We start from the raw sequence: 17696 nt of genomic DNA, 5'->3' as shown, positions 1-17696 counted from the left end.
CACTCTTTTCCCAAGAAGCTAGAGAATGTGTGCCGTCAAAATAAATTAATAAATCATAAAGCAGCCATGGCACCCAGAAAACAGCTTCGATCTAGGAATAAAGAAAAGCCTGGGGGTAATGCTGAAAAAACTATAGATGACAGCTCTGTAACAGAGAAAAACAAGAACTGGTTCAGATTGCTACAGATCACAAGGCTCCTGGATGGTATTATTGAAAAATATAAAATTATCAAGCTGAATCAATGTCTTGAGAGAAGACTTATTAATTAAACCCCTAGACTCTAAGTATATTTTTAAAATATACATAAATTTTTTAAATCATCAACTCCAGGGAATACAAAAGAACTGCAGGGAATGTAATCATAATATGCTATATGCTCAGTAGTGATTAGCACTTACAAAGCACTCTTTGTAACAGTAACAGAACTACAACTTTGGTAGTCATATCGGAAGGACTAAGAGCACATGCACATCCAAGTGAATATGTGTATGTGAGTGAAAAATCCAAATCTTCATCTTCCATGACATGAAGGAAAGGGGTTACGCCTAAAACTGAAAATTAAGAAACAGCAATATAAACCTTTCATTCAGAGGTATGTATTATCCAAGAGCTGCAAATGGCTGCCTTGAGATGGAAAACAGACTAGTATGTTTCTTAATAAGCCCACAGAGTTAAGTTTTTAGATATTAAAAATAAAAACTCAGAAACTTAAAAGTTATATTCAAAAGAACACAAATCAGTACTACACAAAAGTGCCTGTTACTCTGCAATGAGACAAGAAGCTTGTACCAGAACGTAAATCACTACATCACTGAGAATATTGCTGACAGTTTTTCTGTAGCAAACTTTTCTTGATGAAAGAAGCAATGTCTTCATTCACATTCTGGCTCAAGTACCTTATATCCTAGCACTTTGGGCAGGACTGGTATAGGTCAAGGGTCAGCAAACTTATCTGTAAAGGACCAAATAGCTAGTATTTAGGCTTTGCAGGCCATATGGTCTCTGTCACAACTACTACCTCTGCCACTTTATCCTAAGGACAGCTATAGACAACATGGAAATGAAGAGATGTAGCTATGTTCCAATTTATTCATGACACTGAAATTGGAATCTCCTATCCAGTTGGCCCTTGAACATGGGTTTGAACTGCCCAGATCCACTTACACATGAATTTTTTCTTTGAATAAATACTGTACAGTACTATAAATGTATTTTCTCTTCCTTATCAGTTTAATAACATTTTCTTTTCTCTAGCTTCCTTTATTCTAAGGATATAGTACATAACGCATATACTATACAAAACATGTGTTGACTATTTTTGTTATCAGTAAGGCTTCCAGTCAATAGCAGGCTATCAGTAATGTTTTTGGAGAGTCAGGTTATACACCCATTTTCAACTGCATGGGAGTTCAGGCCCCCTAACCCTTACATTGGTCAAGAGTCAACTGTAACGTTCATGTGCTACAAAACATTTTTTTCTATGTAAATATCCATTAATGGCTCACAAGCTACATGAAAACAAGTGATGACCCAGATTTGGCCCATGGGCCAGCTTGCCATCCTTGAGACAGAGCATATGATGAACTTTGTTTAAAAAAAAAATTAAGAACAGAAAACCTGTTTTCATAGTAGTTTCATGTAGTATGAGTGTTTTTCCTTCTCCTATGCTTTTTTCCATTTTAATAAAAATAATGCCAAAGAATTTCAAAAACTCAGCAAGTTTTAAAACTGTTTACCTACCTACAAATATACCTTTTTCTAAACTGTTTATATACAGCTATATATCCAAATGACCTATATTTATATTATTCCTCATAATCCTCAATCAGATGGATTTTAGAGGTAATCTCTAGTCTGGCATTATAAAGAATAAAAAAAAGGTCTCACCCAGTTTTAAAACAAATACAAAAGCAAAACAGATCCTGGGATCCTGAATTTTAAAAATGGGGCTTATGTTCCTACAGCCAGCTCTCCCTTCTACTTATATTTAAGATAAATGCAAAGCTACTGACTCAATTATCTTTTTTGAATTTCTTTCTTCAGCAATGCCTTAGTTCCCAACCAGCAAAGGCCCAAAAAGCCTTCAAAATCTTCTTGGTTTCTCCACAAATTCGGTTTCAACTGAGGAGGGGCTGGTAGGGACAGTACAGGCTAATGGAACCCTCCCAAGCCTCATCAACATTACTAATATCACAGATCTTCGAAGTAGTGATGGTGAAAAATGGAAGGCCTAACTCCCCTGTAGAATCAATGATCATCCTTTCATTGTGTACCTATAGTCTTAGAACAGATTATAGGAAACATAAGTACAACCAAGTACATTCTAGTTAGGTGGAGCAGCTGTTCCCAAGTTTCCCAGTTAGAACGGGTCCTCACACAGAAAGGAAGCAAGTGTCTATTCCCGTCTGCATCAAGACTTGGAAGACACCTAGGGGAACACCAGACAAGGTTACCAAAAGGCATGATTACAGTTAACCCTGACAGCTGCGTTGTGCCCACCTAGTAGAAGTATAGAGGCCACTTGAGCACTGTGACCTACTGCTTTGGGCATCATAAAAAAGAAACTGAAGAAATTCAGCCAATTCCTCAGATACTTTGTTAAAATTTTTGTCATTGTTAAGAGAAACAATTCCAAGGTTTTTCAGGCTGACAGTGCCACCTAGTGGCTCTCCATCTTAAAATCACTGTTAGCCAACATTTGGGAAGGCCACCTCATCTGATACGGATATTCGACCACTTTTTTAGTCCATAAAGACAAAGCTTCCAGCATCTCTTGCCAAAAGTAAAAATAAGTCGGAAAACTTTACAGCATTTTGGGCAAATGAGAATAGGTCTACCACTCAAGGTACTACACCCTATAACTAAAACTTAATACTTTCATAGCCCTGCTGCTGGAACAATCTATTCAGTATCTCTAGGGAATTCCCACCAAAGAAATCCAACTCCGGACACATCAGTAGAGAGCTCTCCAAGAAATTACACTGGAAAAAATTTGAAACTGTAAGCATTCCAAAACAGAAAGAAGAGACACTTGAGGTCATATATACTGGTCAACAGAAATCTAAGAAGATGCCATTTACTGAGCAAATAGAAAAAAACCTCAAAATATGACATATATTTCAAGGAAGCAATGTCCACAACTTCAACCCATAAACTTCTAATGAAGTTATACAAATTAACAGTAAGAAATTTAAAAATTGTTATGGTTTCTAAGTCCCCTGAAATAGCTAAAATAGCAAACACACACATACACTTTCATCATGCACACTCACCTGTATGCTACTGGCTTGCCCTCAAATAGAAATGCTTCAGCTCTTGATTATCCAAATTTTTTATATTATCACTAGCCCGACAACATCCACTATGCATCTCAGGATGCTGGGGATAACTCACCTTGGCAACAAACTGCTTGTCCTTTTGGTCCAAATTAGCAGTAGGAGCCACATAATCTCTCCATATTCTCAGCCTACGCTCCTTGGCAAACCTGGTCACAAAGCAAGGACACAAATCATTCAAAGTCAACAAATGGACTCCACCATCATCGTGGGAGAGCAACATACAAAGTCCTACCCTAGGCACCTGTGGAGAAAGGCCACCGGTCAGACCGTAACAGTATGACAGCCACAAGAAAAAGTGTAATACAATTAGAACTATCCAAGATCCATTTACACCATAAATGCATGGCTGGTAGACTGGGGTCTAGATGTGCAATTTTTCCAACCTGGTTGGCTTATCTCATAGCTCCTGAGCGACTACTAAAATGCCAGGCACTGGAATGGCAAACAGAGCAACTGCTCCCTTAAATGGGAAGACTACACATCTCTAAACAAATTTTATTTTTTTTGAAGTACAGGCCTGTCCAATTTCCATTTGAATTATAAAAAGGTTATTAGCTACCCAAATCCTATGTGGAAACCAAGAACAAAACTGTCACTATAATGCATCAAAAGAGTGAGAAAAATGGACAAAAATCCAATTGAAGTTCATTGACAAATATTTAGAAATCATGTTGGCAGAGATTTGTTTTGTTTTAAAGTATCTAGTCCAACAGACATTTTTTGAGTCAGACTAAGGGAAATAGAATATGTGCAAAAATTAAAAAAAAAAAAAGATCTGCTATGTCAAAATATTTATAAACAAATGGATATTTGTGCAGGGGAAAGGAACTATTATTTCTGAAAACAATATTGCAATTTTTTAATAAGAGCACTAAAATGAGGAGACAAACAACATGTATTAATTATAAAAACATGAAATACTTTGATTTACCAACAATGCAGGCACATCAAATACAGCATGCAAAATAACAAGCAAGTGTTCACATATTACTGAAATATGACTTGAATTCCTTGGTCTACACCTGTTTTTTAACGATGAACACTCTTAAAAATCCATAAACTCTCCTATGATGTTATGAAACATGTAGATATTACTGTCATCCTCACTTTCTTCAGAGAGAGGCAGGAACTTAAAGAATACAAGAATAATTATCAACCAAAATAATATATAGGATAATGGACTTGCAGGATTTTCTGAACAAAAACAGAACAAACCAAAAAAAAGCATTATTCTGATAAAGAGGTGTTTAGAAAACTACACTGGATAAGAATATCTTTTGAATTGAATTATGGAACATAGAGACTAAAAATGCCTTATACAATCATTGTGTTATTTTTTTTTTAAATCAGACAGCCTACCTTTTGTCAGACATCCCATATCAAATGGCCCAGATTAAAAAATACTTTTACAAAAGGTTGCAAATATTTCTGCTTGCAGGTATAGAAGGATGTAAAAGACTTAATGAAAGGGAAAATAATAAAAGTCATTCAATTCACGTTCTTGTACATCTCTTAGCTGTGCACCTCAAACACACAAAAACGTGAAGTTGTCAAGACCATTGTTAATTTTATGATTCTGAAATAAGCCACAAAACAAGCCTTGCGAGTGGAACATTGGCACAAGTGTTTACGTGGTCTTTTGCTTAAATGTACCCTGGAGGTGGTGACTGTCACTTTCCTGAACATCATCTCTATTCATCTGCTCTGGCTACCTGCTTTATTTTCTACCATCTAAGCCATCAAGTGAACGAAATTCACCCATACTTGGAAAGACCTGACCCTGACACTTGAAACAGCCACCAATCTTTGGAATATCCACCGTTATTTTTCTGGAAATAACTTGTTTCTACATCTGCTTTAGCCATGAGGCACCCAGCCAAAAACAAGAAGACAGCACCCCTGGTTGCGTTAGCATTTGTAATTTAAACATACTTTGAAATAATTCAGGGCATTAGCCTCACACCAATGAATGTCTGTACTGTTTTAGGCCCTCAGGCTCTAACTTTCCATTTTATCCCCAATCCAGCTTGCCTGTTCCAGTGCAGCTGATAAGCCATTTCACTGTCCTTAAATGAGCCTCAAGTTTGTTTCAGTCCAAATACCTAAAATCCAGAATTTAAGTAAGGGGCTTGGAAAAAAGTGACCTGAAAAAACACTGAGAAAGGAAATAAGGTGAAAAACAGTGTTTGAATGACAATCTAGGCCCTTACTATAGAGCAATGAATTAGACTGAACCTAAAGAACTTGGTGAAAGAGCCACTCCTCTCTGAAATCCCCGCCCCTTTCTGGAATTTCCCTAAGCTTTTAGTGAAATAAAACAGAAACTGATCTAGACGGGTGAGAGAAGATCACTAGCTTTCTTTCCGTAACAATTCTTAACAAGATCCCTGGCTGGAAGGCTTCCCGGACAGACCTTACCTCTCTGCTGCCCTCAGCTTTTCTGCACCCCGAGTGTAAACTGCAATCGACCAATCCACACAGCGAGCAAAACCTTCCTTCAGGAGGAGCTCTGTGATGTTCCCATTCTGAAAAACAGCATATGAGAAGGCAGGCCCAGGTGAGATTCAACTGCAAGAGAACCCCTTTCTCTAGACTTTTGACAAAATTAACATAGCCACAATCTATATTACAGTTCAGTTAAGGGGAAACCAAAAAAAGCAGAGCTTTTTCTCTCATTAAGAAAGCCACCCAAAGATGGGAGACACCACCCTGCCACTCCTCCCAACAGCTTTGGTTTCATACCCCACAACACCCAGCACAGTAATTCTCACTAACAGGAGCAGGATAAATGTCAGTGACATTGAATGAAATTGACGTTTCAATAGCTCTTCTTGTGGGCAGGAGGATGTTAGTCTTTGTAGAGATTATACCGTATTATTTCCTTCCCTAAAATCAGCACTTACTCCCCTTTTTGTAAGGGGAGAGCCGAAGAACAGCTGAGTAAGGGATAACTTAAGATACATTTTGCCCAGTGAATTACAATTCATATTCTGCTGTGACACAGAGCTATCCAGCAGGGCACAGGCAGACACCTAATACTCTATAGATGAAACAGACATGACCTTGGCACATTCTGTACCAAGCCTCCCAGGGCTGCACAACTGCTACGACAGATGAATTCTCTGCCCAAAAATAAGTTACAGTAGTTTACTCTGAATTTGGATATTAGTTACAATATGAAAACACTTAAGCTTGGGTATTACAAAACAAGGTCATTTCCTGTCCAAGAATAACCCACCTACTAAAGTATACAACTGGGTAAAATTCCTGGTAGTCAGAAGGAAAAACATAAAGAACCTATTTCCTGCTCAAAAGCAGAGTTAGGAGGTAACTAGGTTAGGTCTGGAGTACACAGATTAACTTTTCCATAGAAAGGTTTCGTTGTCACATTACTACCAGTACTTCAAATAGCTAACTTCTAGGCCTACAAACAAATCCCACCAAAATTATTCTACAAGTTTCAGTGCCACTTCTAATTGATGTGACAACCATCCACCTTTCCTATTTACCATCGCAAGTACCAACACTTGGGAAAATATGTGATAGCATTTCTCTTCCCCTTGAAACCAAATAAAGTGAGAGGCTGTACAGGATAGTCTGATTCTATCAGACAACTGAGATCTCCCTAAATAATGACTCAGAAACTCAGTAGATGATAATCCTGCCAAGGTATTTAACATTCTTAAATAAAGAGAAAAAGCAAAGTAAACCAGCTCATCAAATACCAAAGGTACCCCTAACCGCATGCTACCCAGTCTGCACAGACACACTCACTGGATGAAGGATGGTACCCAGAATGTTCTGGTTGTGGCAGCTCTCCAGAATGATCTGAACATCTCTCTGAAGTAGTCGAGACTCGGTGAAAAATTTGGCTTCTGCAGCAAAAGGCTCTGGTGTTTCACTGCCATCTGCTTCCCGTCGAAAAGTTGGGCACTAAAACAAAAGTAAGGTACGTGAGTAACACAGCCTCCTAAGGGTGAGCGCTAGGCACTCTCACGCCACACTGAGCCCGCTAAAACCACAACATCCACGATCAGGTCTTCTCTTTTTTTAAAACCAACTGGTAAAAATTGACCAGAAATAGCATCATCTCATGCTTTTTGGTAATGCAAATAAAGCTCACATTATCATGGGGAAAATAATTTTATTTAGTTGAAAATAATCCTTTACCAAAAAGAAATTCTTGATTTTTTAATAATCAAAATGGGTATTTTACATGAAGAAAAACCAATCTTTTTAGTAAACTTCAGAGCCTCCCATTTCTCTTTTCCAGGTTTCAAAAATCTCTCCTCATAGCCCACTCCAACCAGACCCCAAGTACTTCAAAAATGAAAAAATCTGAGTTAAAAGATGAAGTACTCTATTCAATGTTAACCTCCCCTACTAGAAAAACAGTAGATCCTAAGTCATCAAGTAGCCTCCACCTGTCAATGAAGTTCCACAAACCCTTTATGCCCACCCCACAGCCCAGTGTATGGTCTGACCTTGATCCCTGACAGCATGACCGTGACCAGGTAGTAATCCGGGAGGAGCAGAGCCCTGACCACACTGCCGTCCCGCACATGCTCGATGATAGCTGCATGACAGAATGAACAGCTTAAACTGTTAGCAAAATTCGTGCCAGGGATAAACTATGCCCACTCAAGCGCATTTAATAAGGACCCTCCCCAAAACCCTCAGAAAGCCTCCCTCTGAGAAGTGAGGAAGCAGTGGACAATCATGAGTGTGTGTTCACACAACAGACTCTTCTACAAACTATTCCTGCAGAATATGGATTAGACCAACTTCTACATCCTGAACTTTCCAGGATCTCACAGCTCCTACCTAAGCTGTTATCAGTTAGCTAGGTTGCTCACCTAGTACCAGGTGCCAGCAAAAAATAAATAACTATAAGTCAGGACTAGTAATAAATTTACTGAATTTGTAGTTTAACAAAGCCTCAAAGTTGGGCCAAGAATTACATAGCATGTGCAAATGCACTTGGTGTGTGTGTGTGTGTGTGGTTAGATGTGTACAGAATACATATCCCTACTTTGATAGTTGGGGGATGGAATTTAAGTATCATCTTTTAGAAAACAGGAAAATCCCCAATATTCAAAAATACCAGCAATTTACTTCCCTCCACCAGCAAATGACTAACCTCTACAAAGTACACCTGACAGAGCCTGCCTGGTCTGGATTCAAGCTCCTTTCCACATACCATGGTATTGTTTCACCCTTAACAACTTCCACCGAACACTAAATAACTCAAATAGGATTTATAAACCTCAAGAAGCTTGAGAGCAAGTAGAAATCACTCTGAGTCACATCAATCTTTTCCGGCCAGCCTCACCATTGACGGGCTTCTGGTGGTGTGAGTCCACAAAGTGCCTTGGGTTCTCAATTGCATACTTGAGGTCCCGGATAGTATGTGAACCGTTCCCCTCACTCCACATCCCTTTCTTGGCTGCCTTCGCTTGCTCCTCACATTCTGAAAGCCGGTTCTGTTCAGGACTGGGATGTGAGAAATAAACGGGTGTTTAGTGAGCGCACAACACAAATACCAGGCTTTTCTCTGACTCTGGGTTTTGTCAGCACCTCTCCCCTTGAAAAGACCAAAAAGCATTTGTTTCAGATCTACAGCTTCAGACCCGAGCGTATCACCAGAAAACCACTGTGAGTGCAATTTCCGGATTCCAGACTTGTTCACTCAAACAACAGATTATGAGCATTTAATGAGCAAGGCAAAGTATACACATCTAAGTACTGCCACCAACAGTGACTGCAAGAGAACAAGTTGGTGGCTCAGAGGGAAGCCACTCCAGGGGGTACAGCTTCATTTCAGTATCCCAGATTCAGGAACTGAAATCCAGGCAGAGCTCAGGATGCAGCACAAGAAAAGTGACTCAGAGCCACCCTTACTCCCTGTCGTTTGCAGAAAGGGCTGGTGGATGCAAAGCAAATACTGTTATTACAGATGTCAGCCCAAAACTACTTATACATTCAATAAGGCCAGCTAAGCAAAAGTAAAGCAGTTTGAAAATGGAAGACTCCTCCTTCATTGCGCAAGAAACCAAACTACATAAGAACAGCCAGAAAGTCAGTAGGTAGACCAAAAAACAAAACCAGAAATGGCTCAGCAGTTTCTCTCTCACACACACATACCACATATCAGAGCTAACAGGAATAGTGAACTGCAAGGTCTTTCTACAACCTCAATAATTCCTTCCAACAATTGCTGTTATTCATAAATGGAATATCCCACCTCAGTTGGTAGGGATTTCTGAGCAGGGATCCCCGCCCTACAGTTTCTCAACCCAGAAGTCTTCAGTACTATTCTCTCCCTCCTCCCCCTAAAAAAAACATCACATCCTCAGGGATCCAAAATGGCAGCCAAATTCAGTGGAAACAATGTAACTTAAAAAAGAAAGAAGCAAACAGAAACTGAGAAAAGGGTTTAAGTCAAGACAACTTTGGAGAAAAAAGAATTAGGATTCTAAGGGAGATTTCGTTGTTGACATGGAACAATACTGCTGCAGGTTTTTAAATAAATTTTTCATTCAGGTTGCAAATTGGATTGGAAAACAAAATGAAGCACTGCTATAATCATGCCAACGATTGTCCTTAAGATGCAACTTTGGCATATTCCCAAAACTACCACCTAAGACAAATGCTGTAATTTGTCTTACGTGGGAATTCAACAAATCCCCACATATTCACACCCCAATTATAGATTCCAACAAATGTCTCTTCACAGAAAGGACCCAAAATCTAGGAGGGCAGAGAGAACACAAAAAGTGCATTTTTGCTATTGTACTACCCCACCATTAGTACAGTACATGTAAATATTTATGTAAAGCCTTTTTCACAGCTACAACAGTCATATAATATAGCAAGGACTTAATAATTTAAACAGCATCTTTAGCCTCCAAATTACTGAGGTAACATACCACTTTTCAGAGACTAAAGCGTTAATTAAAGCCAGCTGCAATCCATCAACTGAGAGCCAACACTGGTGAACTTGCACATGATACATGTGCTATAAAGCTCACATTACTAACATTCATTTCTAGTAAGTTCATACTACCATTATCTAAATAAATACAATTTTACCTGCTACTGAAGTATCTGTAGATCCATAGTCCAAAACAGACTTAAAAAGCTTTGGAGAGAGAAAATTTTCCCTAACTTTAAAATAGAACCATTGAGCCCTTGCTAGTTTCCCTAGCATCTATGCAGATTTTGCTTGAATTCTATTTATTCACTCCACTTCATTTTTCATTGCACACAATATATTGTATATCTATATGCTGATTTATTGTCTGTCTCCCCAGACAATGTTAGCACAAGCTAAGTCTGTTCACTGCTGTATTCTCAGTGCTTTGAACATAGCCTGGCACAAAGTAAGTGCTCAATGAATCTTTTGGGATGGATGGGTAAGTCCTCTGGAACTGAACACCTGTGCAGTGGAAGAAGTCAGAAGGCCAGAAGACTAATGAATACTTACTTATTGGCTCTCATGCCTTCTCTCCGGGTGGCCAAGCCTTCTGCAACTAGAGATTCTGCAATGTTTTCCCCATTCGTATCTGAGGTGGAAAAAGGGAATTAAACAGGAGATTCAAATCTGCTTCTAACAGCAAGAGCTCAAATGGGACCACCTTCCCCCTTAGCTCTTCAAGAATGTTGGTGCCACAGAACTGTGGAAGGCAGCAATATGGTGTTGAGCTTTTCAGCAAACCTCTTCTCCCAAAACATCTAGTCTCTAAGTCCCAAAGGCCTATAAATCATCTTCTCAGAACTCTGTTTCTAATTTTCTCATGTATCTCCCAGGCCAAAGGCAACTAAGGGACCACAGGAGAGAGACAAGGAGGACACGTGCAGGTGCCCAGAAGAGCATAAATAACAGTGACCTGAGGAGTAGAGGTGTGGAGCTGAATACAAACTTGCCAATTTAATAGCTTCAACAGGCTCTCCCAGCATCCTCATTTACTCATCTATAAAATGGGGAGAGGACCTGGCCTGCAAGGGTTCCTGTGAGAACTGAACAATGTCTATATGGAGCCAAGTACAGTGCCTAGCAAATAGCAGGAATTAAAAACAAAAGTTAGTCCCCACATGCTATGCAATGAGCCAGACTGATTCATTCAGGACCATCATGTCATACATGAAGTCCAGCTTCCCCAAGATGCCCCACCCTCTGCTCGAAGAGGACACCAAGCCATGACATTTGACGGACGTCCTAATGCTCTCAGAGACACAGGGAATGGTGTCTAGATTTCTAATCTATCACATAGCAGCAGGCAAGAAAAATGAAGTTAAATTTAAAATCCAGCCTGATTAGGCTCTTCCCTGGGGATGTGAAACATTAATTGTATTTCCATGCTATTGAAAAATGTTTAGGCTCTATGTGTTCTCTTAAATCTGTTTGTCAGACAAAATGACAATGAAAGACATCTATGAGGGAATCATTGCATAAAAATCTTTAATATGGCAGAGAACAAGGTCTTAGATAAGCTGAAACACAGCAGTCTAGCTGATAGGTAATGTCAGCACAGGATAAACTTCTATGAGATTTATAGTCAGTACACTGTACACTGACTTCTGCAAGCAATAATAAGTATGCACACACACCCAAACCCAACTTGAATGCCCTGCCATTAGCATTGCCCAAATTTCTGCAGAAGCTAACTGGAAGCCCTCTTTTACCTCCAAGGAAAGTTGAGATGAATGATATTTATACAAAGAATAGTCAGTTTCTGACGCTGAGAGTGGATCAGAAGATCCTTTCCACAGAGGTTGTTGCTGAAGTGAGACAGACAGACATGCACAGCTATCTGACATGAGCAAATATAACACTGTTTCTTTCAAAGCAACAGGAATCGCAAAGAGTGGGAAGTCAAAAGGAAGGATTCAACAATCCAAGGAAAAATTGAACAGTAAGGTGCCAAGAGGTCAGAGGGTAGAAAGCATGAAGCCCAGGTACAAACAGGGCGAATGGCCATAAAACCAGCCAGTCAACAGCGCACTCGACAGTCTCTTGGCCCAGATCACTCTGAAATGGCTGTCAGTGGGCCTTCTTCTAAAAAGTGAGTTCTGATTGCTCCTTCCAAAGGAGAAAAACCGATTTCCCTGGGACAGACTCCCAAAGGAGGCAACAAGTGTGGTGTATCAGATACTGAAACAGGAAATTCGTAAGTCAAATATCAGATTCTTGCTTATAACTTATCAAGTCATAAATCAGATCAAGGCACAATTGAAGATGGTATTCAGAGCAAGTAACATTTTCTCCAAAAGCCAGAAAATTAATTTTTTTTAAAGTAAGTTCTAGTTAATCATAAATTTTTAAATTCCACCTTACTCCCCACTGCCTATCATAAAGACTAGCCACAAAATAAAATATATGGACACTAATTATCTAAGCCAGTTTCCTTTCATTAGAACTGGCACTGAGATTTGGTTGAAATATCTGATTGAAAATATTAGTCACTTAAACCTTCAAAAGATGTAGATAATTTCAATCATTCTTTCAATACCTATTTAATGATGACCTATGTGCCAGGCTTTTTTCTAAACACTAATTCATTAACATGCTAAATTATATCCAGTTTGTAATTCAGGTCAGTTTATTAAAAACTTTTTTAAGAGATCAAGGTTATGTAAATGAACTCTTAGAGGTAGTCTCTTTAGATAGGTATCTATGCTGGAAATTGTCTGTAGTCCAGTGAGGCCTTTTGCAGGTAACAGGAGACTGACCAGCTGTTATGGAACTGGATTTTTTTGGGTAATGAAATTCTTGAACGAATGCATTCTAAAGATAGTGCAATTCTATTTGCCTTACATTCTTTCTAATCATTCACCACCCAACAATAATGCTTTAAGTATTTTATTTCTGACTCTATTATTTGAATTTTGGATAAAAAGCAAATTGATTTGTTTCTCTTTTTGAAAAGATTTCATACATTTCTATGATTTCCCATGAAATCAAGAAGCAGACAGCCATTTGTCTGAGAGGCTGAAAAAGGTTTGTCTACTGGGTAAATTGGACAAGCTATCCCCAAGGTCATCCCCAACCCACTTTTCAAAAACCTATACAATTAAAATCAGAATCTTAAGAGGATGTGGTTAGTCTTCATTGCCTGCTTACCTTTGGGTAGCTTACTGACTACCCAAGTCAAATAGATTATCTAAAGCTGCTCAGTTAGAAGGTTCTTTTATCAAAGAATTATAGGAAGCCTTTAAAAATATCTGCTCCCAAGATAATTCCAGATGAACACAATTGTTTATCTGGCTTCTATGGAGAATATTCTACCAATTAGCTCAATGGCCACTTCAATTCAAATTCCATTCTTCAATCTTACTCTCCTCTCCCTCCACCTAAACCACACCCCCAAAAAAACCCAGAACACCTAATATCCTGTGAGCCATCTGACTCAGCTAACAAACTAATATAATTACTGAGTACATATGCTGTGCCAGGGCTAGGTGCTTTACATATACTGTCTCTTTAAACTCAGTAACTTACAAGTGAAGAAACTAGGGCTTAGAAAGGTGAAGGGTTAAATAAGGGTAGATGGTAGACGGTCAGAGAGCCAGGATTCAGACCTACATCTACACAGTTCCAAAGCCTGTGTTCTTTCCATTCAGTTATACAACATGTGGCTTGCAAAAAACCGCAAACCCTAAACAAATCTTTTTTTCCTTAAGACAGCCCCTAGGAGAAGAAGAAAAGCCATAAGATAGATAAAGGAAATAGAAGATGAATTAGAAAATCTATAGGAATTCAATTAGCACTATGACCTAGAAGTACAAAGCCATTGAATTCCATGGGCTGATGGCCTGAATACAGAGCTACTATACACTGTGCTACATAAACCAGGCCAGGAAAGCAGGCAGAGGAACAAGGAGCAGGAGCACCAGGGCATGCCATGGCTCCAGTGCTCAATGCCCGCCCTTCCAATTACCCCACACCAACCGTCCTAGGCTACCTCCACCAGAACTCACAATGGCCTCCCCCAGATGAAATCTGACCTTTGGAGAAACTTTAAACTCAGAGAGAAGTAAGTCCATCTCTCCCTGCTACTCACCTTTCCCAAGGTAGATCATGCCATACTCCCGCCCCTGCGGAGTCTTGTTTTCTATCGTGAAACAGACCTCCTTCCCGATCAGTTTCTTCCGAAGGAACTCCCGAGCAGGAAATGCCCAGGGCTGAAAGACAAAATAAATGTGTCACCTGGGAACTGCCCAGTTCCCAACTATGATCAGCATTCAAGCAACTTCATTCCTTCAATATCCTGGCCCCACACTAGGCCCTAAGGAGAATATAAAAATGAAATGCATACAACACAGTACACTTAGAAGGCTAGCTGCTGGTTTAACTAGCCCAGGCTCTAAAGCTTCCCAGATATGGGCAATAATACTTTTCCCCATCACAGGCTATTCAGAGATACAGCTTACTTCATGAATGACAATGGCCAATAATTTTATAGCACTGGCTATGTGCCAGCCACTACTTTAAAAGCTTGTATTTATCAACCCACTCCTGAATGAAGTCTAGGTTGCAGGAACTCACCTACCCAAAGGGAAGACATAAATAACAACTATTACCTCCATTTGTTTACCTCTTCTCAGTTCACAAAACACTTTCACTGATTACCTGACTGATTATTTAAACTAGCCTGAAACCAGAGGTGAGGGCACTGCCTGTTAGGGACAAGGTTCTAGTGCTATTATTTCAGAGTGAGTCCCCTGCTCATGTATGGGTCTTGCTTATTTCCCCCCACCTTTTTTAAGAACAGCAGAGTTGAGAAAGGCAAGAACTATTTTCCTCCAAAAGTCTCTTCTAATTCTCTAGTCAGAAGCTGTGCCAGTGAAACCCTTGTAAGTCCCAGAACCTTAGGGAAGACACCAGTACAGGCCCTTGTAAGGGATCACCTTGATAATGATGTATCTCCCTCGTCACCCATTCAAGACCCTGACACAAGGGGTGAGCCACACATCCACACAACAGGAAGTAGAATTCCCATGTGACCTCCAGATAATGTGCAAAGAGATGGTTCTGCCCCACCCCGTCACTTCTAGAATGGTGCAAAGGGAAATGTTTCCTCTAAAACAATACTGCCATATATAGCACAGAGAAGAAAAGTAGTGACACTCTAGCATCTTACTATAGTAATGGACAGTGACTGCACTGGGGTGTTGGGGGTACTTGATAATATGGGTGAATGTAGTGACCACAGTGTTGCGCATGTGAAACCTTCATAAGATTGTCTATCAATGATACTTTAATAAATAAATATAAATAAAAACAAACAAAAACTAATTAATAAGTAAATAAAAACAATACTGCCATAGCCACTGGCACTTGAATTTACAGTCTGGACCTAGCTCAGTGCCCCAAGTTCCCTTAGAACAGAAAAGAAGAAGGAGGGGGTAAGCATTTAAGGAGTATGTGATAAGTAGCAGCTCATGTGCAGATAAAAGGCAAAAGAATAAAAAAGGAAGAGTGGTATACGATACGCATACATTGTCTATTATAATCATTGGAGCTGCAGATAGGGGCTACACACAGTAAAGGCAAAGCAGTACATCAGTAGCCTGAAAAAGGAAGCCTCCCCTAACCTTTTCAAGCCATGAAGATAATTCCATGGGGTTATCCAACAAGCTTTCCTAAAGAAAAACATTCATATGATTTCCCAGAAACCAAAAGCTAATCAAAGGGTGGCAGTCTACCAACCCTTTGGGCTGGTATTGTCAAAACCAGTACTGTTACATAATATCAGTTGTGAACAGTTCTAGGAAGAACTAATTCTTAGAGCTCTTGACATGAAGACCAGCTTACACTCACTTATCTAATGCTCTCTCCACAAAATGCCAAATAGAAAAAGAGCCTATCTCTCAATGACAACATAAAATCTGCCATATTTGTATGTCTCATTTCTACTCCTTGCCCCACTCCCAAAAAATGGAAACAGCTACCTGCCATCAAAGAGGTTTAGAGCTAGGCAGTAAGAAAAAGCACAGTGGAGGTATTAAAAGGGATATATACCTAATTCTATATATAAAAAAAAAATCTAGTTTCTGTAATCTTGCTTTCTTAAATCAGCCTTCTCAAGTTGTGTTCCATTCAGGGTTAGGCAAATTCAAAAACTGCAGGGGTTTTTCAGCTATGAAGAGAGGCAACTGAGAGACTCAGGGAAGCACTGACCACATTACTCCTCACAAGGGCAACAGACCACTCTGGGAGAAAATCTTTGCGCAAGTGTCCATACAAACGACAGCCAGCAGAAGGCATTATGATGGAGAGGGCTCCCAACAGAGTGTTCCAGAATAATGCTAGGAGTCATGCATAGGAAAATTTGCTCAAAGCATTTATCAAATAAGGTCTAGAATGGCCTGGTAGGAAAAACAGCTGCAGTCTGTTCAATGGTCTATTCATGATGCCCCCAAGCTCAATCTAAGAAGCAAATGGCCCTTAAGTAGTTGAGATGCAACATCACCTCTTCCCCTTAGAATGCCTAACAGCAGGCAATTTAACAGCTTGCTCTCTGCTTCCAGGCCCAAGCAAGGGTTCTGATATGAACCTCAATGAAATATTTTTAATTCCAATTTTTTCTTTGGATCAGGTAGACTCCTGAACTACTACAAAAGATTAAATCTCTTAATGTAAAACCTTAAAGCTAAGAACTTCTGTACATGGCCCAATGTTGAAGACTTCTTGTCCTTCCCTGTCATCATACCTCTGTACCATGTGTCTAAGTAATTAATCCCTCTCTGCCCCACCACCCTACCACTCTTCAAAAGCTCACTGAATACAGGTCTGTGACATTCATTTCTGTTATTTCTCAGGAAACCAGCATAGAGCTTCACACATAACAGGAGCTCAATAAATCTGTGGGAAATAAAAATCTAATTCCTGCAGTGCCCATCAATGCAGTATCCAGGCTGCCTAGAGTAACTAGGCAACGCTGGGGATTAGCCTCAAACAGGGCAATGATGCCCAAGGACATACAGTACAGCTGCTTTTATTGCCACAGTACTTAAAGGAGAACTGAGTTTCTTTGAAAGAAGATACCAGGAGGGAAGCAAGAATAATCGACTGAATGTTATTTGGGACAGTGATAAAAAGGGAAGCAAATGAACAATACTGTCCTTGACTGTATTTGAATGTGAGAAAATTAGACATCATGCTCCAAAGCCAGCAAGAAAGGTGTGGATAAAATGAAGGTTCCTGTGGCCAATATTCCACCTGGCCCTGATTGGCTAACTCACTACACATCTTTGGGCAATGCATTGTTATTGACTCTATATAAAGAGCTTTACCCAGTGCTCTGTGCGACACAGTGGCATGGCTGCAAGGCTGCAGGAGAGCAGAGCAGAGG

At 39.7% G+C, this 17696-nt stretch overlaps 1 protein-coding gene across 4 annotated transcripts in view; it reads right to left on the bottom strand.

Annotated features, from left to right (window-relative positions):
* SND1 (staphylococcal nuclease and tudor domain containing 1) overlaps nt 1-17696 on the bottom strand; it is a 446546-nt gene that overhangs the window by 394954 nt on the left and 33896 nt on the right. For all 4 annotated transcript variants that reach the window (XM_057504746.1, XM_057504745.1, XM_057504744.1 and 1 more), the window contains exons 3-9: nt 14403-14523; nt 10826-10904; nt 8672-8832; nt 7824-7915; nt 7114-7272; nt 5758-5864; nt 3395-3485 (exon numbers count right to left, since the gene is read on the bottom strand). In XM_057504746.1, coding sequence (XP_057360729.1) covers nt 3395-3485; nt 5758-5864; nt 7114-7272; nt 7824-7915; nt 8672-8832; nt 10826-10904; nt 14403-14523 — 810 coding nt within the window. The remainder of the gene's footprint in view (nt 1-3394; nt 3486-5757; nt 5865-7113; nt 7273-7823; nt 7916-8671; nt 8833-10825; nt 10905-14402; nt 14524-17696) is intronic.

The sequence above is a fragment of the Manis pentadactyla genome, chromosome 7 (assembly GCF_030020395.1).
Source record: "Manis pentadactyla isolate mManPen7 chromosome 7, mManPen7.hap1, whole genome shotgun sequence".
Classification (NCBI taxonomy): Eukaryota; Metazoa; Chordata; class Mammalia; order Pholidota; family Manidae; genus Manis; species Manis pentadactyla.
This window is presented reverse-complemented; position numbering and strand designations above follow the sequence as displayed.